Source organism: Rosa rugosa, chromosome 2 (genome assembly GCF_958449725.1).
Source record: "Rosa rugosa chromosome 2, drRosRugo1.1, whole genome shotgun sequence".
Lineage (NCBI taxonomy): Eukaryota > Viridiplantae > Streptophyta > Magnoliopsida > Rosales > Rosaceae > Rosa > Rosa rugosa.
Genome location: NC_084821.1, coordinates 59,526,301 through 59,536,987, shown reverse-complemented (window position 1 = coordinate 59,536,987; position 10,687 = coordinate 59,526,301). Strand labels below are relative to the sequence as shown.

General features: G+C 38.0%; 3 protein-coding genes across 3 annotated transcripts; 2 read left to right on the top strand and 1 right to left on the bottom strand.

Annotated features, from left to right (window-relative positions):
- On the top strand, positions 1-585 carry LOC133728911 (large ribosomal subunit protein eL27x). The gene has a single exon (XM_062156359.1). The coding sequence runs from the start codon at positions 53-55 to the stop codon at positions 458-460; it is 408 nt and encodes a 135-aa protein (XP_062012343.1). The 5' UTR covers positions 1-52; the 3' UTR covers positions 461-585.
- Positions 586-768: 183 nt separating this feature from the next.
- LOC133728910 (lecithin-cholesterol acyltransferase-like 4) lies at positions 769-5,310 on the bottom strand. Its single transcript, XM_062156358.1, has 11 exons — positions 4,856-5,310; positions 4,337-4,428; positions 3,650-3,768; positions 3,402-3,537; positions 3,216-3,267; positions 2,640-2,740; positions 2,307-2,489; positions 1,880-2,037; positions 1,653-1,707; positions 1,506-1,559; positions 769-1,380 (listed from the first exon to the last, which is right to left on the bottom strand). Exons 1-11 carry the CDS (start codon positions 5,094-5,096, stop codon positions 976-978), a joined length of 1,596 nt encoding a protein of 531 aa, XP_062012342.1. The 5' UTR covers positions 5,097-5,310; the 3' UTR covers positions 769-975.
- An 810-nt stretch (positions 5,311-6,120) lies between these two features.
- Positions 6,121-8,355, top strand: LOC133732596 (cytochrome c6, chloroplastic). Its single transcript, XM_062160179.1, has 6 exons — positions 6,121-6,368; positions 6,447-6,573; positions 7,253-7,350; positions 7,442-7,473; positions 7,859-7,922; positions 8,021-8,355. The coding sequence occupies exons 1-6, from the start codon at positions 6,234-6,236 to the stop codon at positions 8,156-8,158; spliced, it is 594 nt and encodes a 197-aa protein (XP_062016163.1). The 5' UTR covers positions 6,121-6,233; the 3' UTR covers positions 8,159-8,355.
- Positions 8,356-10,687: the final 2,332 nt, after the last annotated feature.

The window sequence follows — 10,687 nt, the reverse complement described above, 5'->3', positions numbered from 1 at the left end:
CCTTCATCAAAGCCAGTCATTTGCGCAGCCGGAGAGTTAGGTTTCCACGAAAATGGTGAAATTTCTGAAGCCAAACAAAGCAGTGCTCCTACTTCAGGGGCGGTTTGCCGGAAGGAAGGCTGTAATCGTGAAGGCCTTCGACGAAGGGACACGTGACCGGCCGTACGGGCACTGCTTGGTGGCCGGAATAGCCAAGTACCCGAGCAAGGTGATCCGGAAGGACTCGGCCAAGAAGACGGCCAAGAAGTCGAGGGTCAAGGCCTTCATCAAGCTCGTCAACTACCAGCACGTGATGCCCACGCGCTACAGCCTCGACGTCGACCTCAAGGAGGTGGCCACCGTCGACGCGTTGCACTCACGCGACAAGAAGGTCACGGCCGCCAAGGAGATCAAGGCCAGATTGGAGGACCGGTTCAAGAGTGGCAAGAACCGGTGGTTCTTTACCAAGCTTAGGTTTTGAGCATTTTGGGTCTTTCTGTTTTCAATTTTCTCGAATTGGGTTTTCTTTGTTACTATAGTGAGAGTTTTTGTTTGTTATATCACAGCATTTTGTGTTCAATGCATTACTAAAAATTTTGAGGATCATTGATAGCATTTGCGTTTAATTCTCTTTTCGAGCTTCATTTTCGATTTGTTTAGTGCAATCGTTATAAAGATATCCATGCTCAAAAGTGAAACAGGTGAAGATCACCATTGAACTCCATTTGTTCAATTCGGTGCACTACTGAAACAATCCATCCATCCCGAAATAAGGGGCAAGTGCAAAACTTTACTAAAACGATCCATCTCCATATACGATTACCAATTTACCACTGACCTTATCTCGTCATATATACATACAAAGGCACTTGCATTTCCAATCTTGAAATGTACAAAGCTAGTAAACCACATGAATGACTATATACAGTGGAGTGTTCAAGATGATCATGAATGACTATACACAGACGAGTTTTCAAGATGATGCCGTGACTTTTTTCAGGCATCAACCGACACACTTAGAGCATTGAGCTCCACATGTTGCTTGCCCTCATTCTCAGGGTAAACAGTGACAGTTGCACGAGCCTCGGCTCCCTCTTGAGAAACAGATATGGAGCTCACCATAGGGTTTCCATCAGCAGTTATATTCTTGTGATTATCGTCTTGATTGTCTGCAATGATTTCCCACTCCTCTTTAAGAGATGTTACTTCGAGTCCTTTCTCTTTGTGCTTCTCCATTTCAAACGCAGTGGGTAGAACCACATAATCGTTTAGAGGGTTGTAGTAAGGGTCATGGTCTGCTTTCAACCAGTGCTTGAGTATCCGGAATACATGATGCTCACAAAGGATTCCCCGATGCTCACCAGGAACTCCAACCCTGGCTTCCGCACGTAGCCCATCAGCCTGGAATTTGACGAAAAAGAGACAGCTTATAAAGATTGCCAGTACTATTGCAAACTTCTGCCAATTATTGAAAGAAATGTGAAGTGAAAGACTAGTTAACATTATGTTCAAGAGAGTAAACGAACCTTGGCTGATTCTGCTGGAACTGTCCCATCACCATCAACACATACATATGTAGGCTGATAACGCAAAATATGTTAGGGTTTGAAAATATTAATCTCCATGTAAAATCACACAAGTACATCATAACAACCCCAGTAGAAGATGATAACCTGAAAATATCGTAGTTGTTGTAGATCTGTGACAGGTGTTTGCTCATCTCCATAGCTGCACGGAAGTAAATTTGAGTTGGATTATCAAAACAAGCCACATGAAGCAACATATTATTAAGACTTTAAGACTTGAAGCTTCTGCCTTTATATTTCTCTAAAAACAGCAGTTATAACTTATAAGTGGCAGAAAAGCAGAAATTTATTCAAGGATATAAGGGAGGTATTACCAAACAGTATGCGGTGTCTCGAGATTGACCCCATATATATTGTAGAATTTAACTTGAGGAGGAACTTTAGCACGAGACATGATATCACGTGTTTCATTCGCCCATTTCAAGATTTCTGTATTATATGGTAGGGGAATATCCTCACCGTTATAATTGAACTGCAATTACAAATCATGCACGGTAAGTTTCAAGTAAGCCATACAAGTTCATATTAAAAAGAAAATCAATTCAGAGCCATACTGGAAAGACTATATTTGTTGACTTTGTTAAGAAAAGAATAAAAAAATCCGTCTAAAAGGAAAGAAGGCAATAATTTTTTTTTTTTTTTTTTTTGATTCAAGGCAATAAATTCTGGCAACAGTTGCATGGCAAGTTTCAACCTCAAATTACATTTTAAGAGGACACATAATAAACATGTGGTGCTTACTGTGTTACTTGAAAGAGCTTCCTTAAAAATATCCACACTATCTGCTAGGGGATAAGACTCGAGGATTATTTGAGAGTTCCCATCACCATGAAGCCTTTCTCTCCACATTTCCAGAAGTGGTTTATGTTCCCATTGAAAATCAAGACAAGCCATCAACTCATATATTGATGGGCATTCAATAAGCTGGAATATTGCAACAAACCTCATTAAGAAAATAATGGATGCAAAGAAGAAAAAAGTGCTTATGATCACATAATATAAAATAATCCACATGTATGTATCTCGGTGTCTATGCACCAACACGGTCTACTGCAAAAACAAATGGATTCATACCAGCTGATGAAAGCTCCATTTTGAAATGAAAAAATTTGATTCCCACCCATCAACAAATGACATTCCATTAAGAAAGGTAGATGTTACATATCCGGGTGCACCTGTAAGACAAAGTAAAGCCACATATTAACCCTTTGCATTGAAGCTATATAGATGGACTATGACCAAAAAAAGCTTATAAATATTCGTATTCTAATTTGTTGACAATTCAAAGGAAAAAGAAAAGAAAAAGAAGATAAAGATATTGAAAACAATCAAAGATGATCCTGGCAAATTAGCTGCGAGTGCTTGAAATATATAAGTTGCCAAGAAATGCGAGAGCTGCCTCAAAATTTAACTAAGAAGATGACACGTCCTAGTCCTTCCCCCTCATACTCTTTGCAACAACCATTTCACTAACATAAACATATCTAGACATGAATAAAGACACAATGAAAGTCCCACTATTCTAACTGGAAAATTGTATTAAAAATTATAGCAAAGATTATTTCATCAATATGTAACTCTTCAAATCCACAGATTGTATCAGCTTATCATTGGTTGCAGTAAAACAGCTGGTGTCCTTCGATCAATTACCCTGGAATGGTGCAGCAATTGCAATCCAATTCTTCACGTACTTCTCAAAAACCTGTGAAACCATAGATTATAGCCAATGAAAAGGTCCATATACAAAGACATAAGACATTGGAAAGGAAGAGGACAGCAATAATAGAAAAGACATCACAGTACTTAATACTCGAGACCTATCTGGAGGAGCCTTACATCACTATGCAAGCACATGAAACATTTTACAAGAAGACCCCCCATAGAATGACTTATGATGTTTATCTTTTTCCCTCCTGAAGCAGTGTATACTGCCTCCAACCTTGCAGCTAAGCGATCCAATGTCTCCTTCAACCTAAACAAATACAAAGCATGGCCACATCAACAACTTCAACCACGGTGCATAAATCTTTGTTTTTGGCAGAAGCGGAACTTCATACAGAAAAAAGTCAAAACAAAGCAGATACCTGTTGCTTTGTCGAAAATCATATCCAAACCCAAAAAGTGTTTTCCCCTCTTGATAACCCCACTTGATGAGTTCAACAATCATGTCATGGAAATAATATACCGCTTCCTGTCCAAACACCTGCATGGAACAAGAGGTTAACAAAATTTTTTCACCTGTTCATCCTTTTTACTCCCATAAAGTAATCCAAGAACCATGAAAGAAGCTTTCCTATATAGAGTATAATTAAGTTATGAAGCATTTTTTTTCACTATATGGCAAGTCCGTACAAACTGCCAATAAGTTTCTCTAATGTGTAAGTTGTCTACACAGTACTGCACCACAAAAGTTTGACATAATGAACCATTTCTTAAACAAACTTTGAAAGGCAAAATTTTCAGACAGCAAAAAAAATTCAAAATTTCTGGATGGTATCATACTATCATGGGTCAACAGCCAACGAGAATACTGAAGATTTCAAGATTTCAATTGGGACGTAAAAGAGCTTCATTTGGTGCAATAAAGTGCCAGAATGAAATCTCTCAACATTGCTTCGTGAAAAGTAATGAAAGAATATGGGAGAACATTAAAGGAAACCAACATCAAACCCCATAATCAAGCCCATACATGAAAAAGAAAACCAAAAATAGCCCCTTCAAGTAATTATTCTCCTTAAAAATGTAATGTAAAGTTAAAGCGAAAGACGTACCAAGTCAGGGTCCAAAGCATCAATTGCATAAAGTCCAGATCTGTCTTCAGGGACCACTATCTTTGTTTTTGGATCTAACGACTCGGTTTTACCTGTTTCACCAAGAAAAAAAAAAAAAAAAAAAAGAGAGATAAAAACCAAAATCATCTTCTTTTGTTCATAGAAGCACAATCTAATCGAAAACAAGTTTCCTATATGCAAGTTAAGAGCTACATCATTACTGCCGCAACACACGAATTGCCTGCAAATGGCATTGCCTTAAAAATTAAACCAACAGATTTTGCTATATGTCTTTCACAATTCACATTCTGCTTCTTCTTGTGTATTAAAATCAAAGTTTCAGATTACCAAACAGAGACAACCGAAAATTTACATCACAGATTAAACTTCCAGAGTCAAATTTCAGCTTCAAAAAAAAAAACCTAAATTAAACTTCAATGAAAGGAAAACACATGCAATTCAGTCCTAAACATACTCATCCATTTTTCGAAATTTCAAAACTTTCTATTAACTTTATACCTGTAGAAGGATCGAAACGCGACCAAAGCTTGGTCCGAAACGCGTAGTCGGCACCGAGAATCCTTACCCAAACCCTTTCCTCTTTACCAGTCTCTTCGTCCACGGCGTTCAAGACGGAGCCGGCGATGCCGGGCACGAGCAGAACCGGGTCGAGATTCGGGTCGACGTAAGGCTGGGGCTTCGTGATCAGCTTCAACCAGAGCTCCAGCGATTGCACAATCTCGTCCAGAAGCACCGCCATTTTCGCCCAAAATCGAAATCGAACCCTAGGCTAGGGGTTGCGAAGTTGACTGGGCTCGGATTCTGGGAGTTGAAGATGATCAGGTTTTGATGGAATTGGAGAGGAGTCGTGAAGCGAAAGGGGAAGGAGAAACAGAGCTAGGAAGCAATCAGGGACTGGTTTATTTGGAAGGAAGAAGATGATGACGACGACGACGACGACTCGGAAATAAGACAAATTCTGGCTGGACTTTTTTTTATTTTTTTTATTGGACAGCTTATAGGACCAAAAATAGAGGCACTGACAACTCTACCCCTTATCCAAACTAGTAGGAAAATTTTTACCTGAATTTGTAAATTCATAAAATCAGTAAATTTTAGAGGGAGAAAATTGAAAAAGAGGAGTTGTAGAGCTGTTTAGCATGTTGAAAATGGGTTTTGAAGGGGTTAGGAGTCAGCGAAAAACTGAAACTAAATTAAACGGTTAGAAATGTATTCAACACTCATATTAAACAGCATGTGTTGCATGCGTATTTGAAGTTAAAAACTGAAGTTTTAATAAATTTTAATAGATTTTGGTACAATACTTGGCACGATTCAATTTACTCTTACAGCAAATACATACCGAGTCGTTACATAACATAAGAGATTATTTTTTTTATTATTATTACATAACATGCACTTATATTCCTCCTCAAAGATGTTGGTGGAATATGTGCAATTATCTATGACTTTCAATCGTATTGTTAATCAAGATGATTTAAATCAGGATGATTGCAGCGGATATAGTGTTAGAGGTTCAGCTCCAAAATGATTCTTATAAAATTTAAACCTCACTAGGCCTTTCAAAAAAAAAACAAAACCTCGCTATGCTTCAAATGAAATTGCTTTTGCTACTGAAGAGAAGACATTAATTACCGTAAACCCTCCATGAAAACAAATAGAAAATAGAAGTCCTGCCATGAGGGTTATAATGGTAAATCACGAGGGCGCCAATAACATGCCGGGTCCTCTTTCCCACCAAAAGAAAATAACATATGAGCAAATTTAACAGAAAAAATTCTGAGCCAGAATTGTAGTCTTTGCGTAACGTGTAATTTATCGAAGCTAATAATGTAAGCGTAGCTTCGGGATTTCAATTTTTATTTAAAAAAAATACATGTATCTTGGTATTTTCCATTCTGTTCCTGCAATTACACCAACATTATCACTTTGTCTTCCATTAAAGAAAGGGATGATGCAGCTTACGTCTTTGATATCAAACACCAATAATGGTGCCTATTTCTTCCCAAAGGTAATCCCTTTTCTTTTAACTCTCTTCTGTTTTAATTGTGAGCTCAAAATTTTCTAACAGATTTGAGTTTGTTCAAAGTGTGCAGTGAAGCAACAACACAACCCAATTCCTCAGAATAAGCAAGAACAATGTAAGCTTTTAAGGAGCTTGGCTCCACCTCTAATGGCTGCAGCTCTGGCCTTATCTCCAATCTGCGTTACTCCTGGTAATCACAATCTTGCTGGATTTAACTTCATTCACTAATCACTATGTAGTACTTGTTTCAGTTCAAGTTTGATGAATGTTTAGTTGTAGACAGATAATATTAATTGTGCCTGTTGCTTTAGTGGGTTAATTTGTATTTCAGCAACAGAACCCTTTTTGGATTAGATTTTCAGCAGTTGCCAAAGTTTCTGTACAGTGGGGGTGTACATTTTTTGCTTCATAATCAAATTGGTGAAAATCGCTCCCCTATTACTATTACTATCAGATGTTAGGAGTTGCTTCCAATTTTCGAGTATTGCAAATGAATGGAAAGAGTTGGATATTTTAAAGCCACTTCTGTGCTGGGTGATTTTCATCTTAACTGATAAGTAAGAGATTATGCCACGCCCACATAGACATTCCTTAATTGATGCAACTCTCAGCTTGCTGTACCTCACTTCCATTCTATTCTCTTATGATGGTAAATTGACACAAGATTTGTGCATGTCCATCTGGAATCACAATAAAATCTCCTTACTAATTTTTGAGCATACGGCTTTGTCTTACGCTCGAATTCATTGTCCAAAGAATACTTGTGAAGTTCAATTGCAAATTTGCAACACAGCTCTGCAGCAAGTTCTACTGTATTTGAGTTATTAATTTTTTGGCATATGTAAAGCAATCTTGTCTTTGTTGTGCAGTCTCACATGCCCAAACCATCGATGTTCAGAGAGGAGCTGCGTTGTTTCGTACTACTTGCATTGGATGTCATGATGCAGGTGGAAACATAATACAACCAGTGAGTCCATATATCTGAAGATCTGTTATATACTTATATTATAGCTCAAAATCATTGTTATTTCTTATTCCTTGTTTTCTCTTCTTTCTAGGGTGCAACACTCTTTACTAAAGATCTACAAAGGTAATTGTGCACAATCTAAGTATTGTTCTGTCAGAAACATGCAGTTTTATGAGAATTAGGATCTGACAACGAAGATTAGCAAACCATACTGGTTTAAACGACTGTTTGCAAGTACTGATTTTATATTCTCTGTAATGGGATAGAATAGATGACATGGAGAATATTGTATGATGAGGTATTTTTCAGTTCACGTTTTAAATTGAATCTAGGCTGCAGACAGGGGAAAAAAAAAATTGTTTCAGGTTTTCAGTTTACTAAATAAGAACCTGTTTTCTGGATTGTTTATCTACTTGGTCTCGGTTAAAATAGTTTTACATGCCATGATTTGCATTGGCTTGTGAGTTTGTAATTACTTTATGAATAATTCAAGCATTTTCTTCTGTAGAAATGGAGTTGACACAGAGGAGGAGATATATCGTGTTACCTACTTTGGCAAGGGAAGAATGCCAGTAAGTTTGGCTAGAATTTACTATGAAAAATTGCATCATGATTCTCATGTATGCCTAATTGAAGATACTGTATATAAGAATATTATAAATATTTACAGGGTTTTGGTCAGAACTGCACACCGAGGGGCCAATGCACATTTGGAGCTCGATTGCAGGACGAGGACATTAAGCTTTTAGCTGAGTTTGTCAAGTTACAGGCTGATCAAGACTGGAGAAATAATCTAAGTAATGAATGAGGAGTTTTTAACCATATGAGATTGCTGACTCAAATTCTCGCCTCTTGGTAACACGGTTCTTTGTTTATTGCATATTTTTAGTAGTGCATTATTATTGGCATGATCTGTATTTAAATTTGTAGAAAAGCTTTACACATATCACTGAAAACTGAGTCTTTTACTTTCAAGACTGAATCAAGCTTCTCCTTTTATGGTCCTGTAGTCCCCTGGATATCAATTATATGAAACTAGATAGAAAAGTCAGACTTCCTGGAAAAGTAAAACTGTTGGTTGAACTAATAAATTTGAAAACAAGAAAGCTGTTATACTAGGTTTGCTGCTGCTTAAATTATTTTACTGTTGGGTGAGGGTCTATGCGTGGTGGTAGTTTGATCTGTTTATATGCATTGCTTTCTCCTAGTGTTCCCCATTGTATGAAATTGGAAGTTGGTTATGATTTACAGCTGCTCTTAGCTCCCTTTTTGTAAACATCAGTCCTTGAAGGCTCTTAAATGCAATGATGATTTTTTTTTTTTTTGTATGATAATGAACACCGATGAAATCTAAAAGCACATCTAAAGAAGATTTTCTTCTGTTTCCGACTTAATGCCACTCAGTAGTCGGTACTATTTAAAGTCATCATAATATTGTTTTGGATATGCAAATTCATGATTCTTGTCATTGAATCGAAATTGGGTATTGTGTTGGAGAAAACTCCTTCAAACCTTGAAAACCAGTGTCTGAGCTTAGTTCATGGCATCTGGTCTCTGGTATTCATTTTGCTCGAGTTGTAAGCTTACATTTGATGATCTTGTGCATTAATTGTTAAGAATCAACGCCTTTGTAGGATCTGTGAGTAACTTCCCATGGAATTTATATGGCATAAGCATTGCTTTCAATCTTATCAGTACATCTTCTGAAATCCTAGGAAGAGACTGATATTCCAGTTCACTCGATTGATACATGTGCTGCATTATACTAGGAATAGATAATGAGATAGAAAATACCTTCAGACAAGCCAAAGTCTCCATATGTTGAGAAGCAGCCTTCAAAGTGTACACCAGATTCTCACACATTGCTTTGGAAGGAAAATCAAGCGGTTTCTTAAAGGTGTTATCCCCAAGATTATAAGTGATGCGCTCCTCAGAAATGTGCATTCAAACAGCAGATGAATCATGATGATGATGAATTAATATCCTCCATTTTCTTCACCTGTAAGAAAGAAAACGAATCGCTGGGGAAGAAATCCCCTCCTCCATGTCTGAGGAAAGGCAGCTGCAATGGGGTTCATTTCAACAAAGCACTTGAAAAACCAGCTTGCTGAGTAGGCCCTTCCCATCTCCATAACTTTAAGTCAATTTCCAAGACCTCTTAAACAATATAGATGGCCACTAGATTTCCCCAAAATATACACAAGTCCAGGCCAACTCAGAGCAAGCCACCATTCCTAAACGATCCTCATCAACGTCGTAGTAAAAGCACATTTTTATCACTGATTCAAGAAGCACAAAGCCTCCAACTGCGAGTCTGAGACGAATATATCCCCATTTGATCACAAGCACGATCGCCGGTGAAGAAGATCACCTTGTAATGAGTAGATTTGGAAGGGTCAAAAGCCAAAGTGACACACCAACCATCGTACGTCTAGTTCAAATGGAAGGAGTTGCAAGTAGCTACTGGTAGTGGGATTGACAACGTAAAAATAACTTGTGCCATCGAAATGATTACACAAGATCAAGCCATTGCAGGACTGCAACATGTCCGTGACGTCTGGGTTTGGTAAGAAACCGAAACCGAGAGGTTTTGGGGGATGAGACCCAGATGGGTCAACAACAAAGGTGGAGTCACTCTTGCATAACTATCTTTTCTCCATATCAAGGCGGAAAGGTTGGAGTTAGGGATTCGAAGAGTGTGGGAGTCACAGAACTTGGAGTTGGAGATGAGAGAGAGCCATTGCTTAAAGAAGCACTTGAAGAAGAAGAGGATGTGGCTGAGCAGATAGATCTTCGTACGTTGTTGGCAATTTCTTCTGCAGAAGAAGAAGAGCTCTGCCTTCTAGTCATGGTCGACTGAGTGAGTAAAGCCTGAGAGATGCATATACCTCAACATGAAGATTGGGCCATACTGTTGATTGGCCATTCGTTTACGTCCTCAATAGGACCATGGAGCCGAACAAACATTGGGCCGCAAAGGAATGGCCTAATGTGGAAAGTTGGGGATGAAAACAATTAAATAATTAATTAATTAGTTAGCAAATTACTCACATTACTCAAAGTTTATGCTAGGCTCAAGTTTATTGTGTTCGATACTGTGCGTGTTATCTTCCCCATAACAAGTGATGATCTACAACTATGCGGATGAGAGATTGTGGATAGTTATAGACTTACATACCGTATTTACTTTTCCGAATACTAGTTAGTGGATTGATACAACTTAATTAGACCTACTTTGATTCTATTTCGATCAATGGAGTTTATATTTGATTATGGTTCACCCTCTGATCCTTCTTGTTAATGGTTAAAGCAGAAGATCATCTGTTGCAATCCCTGC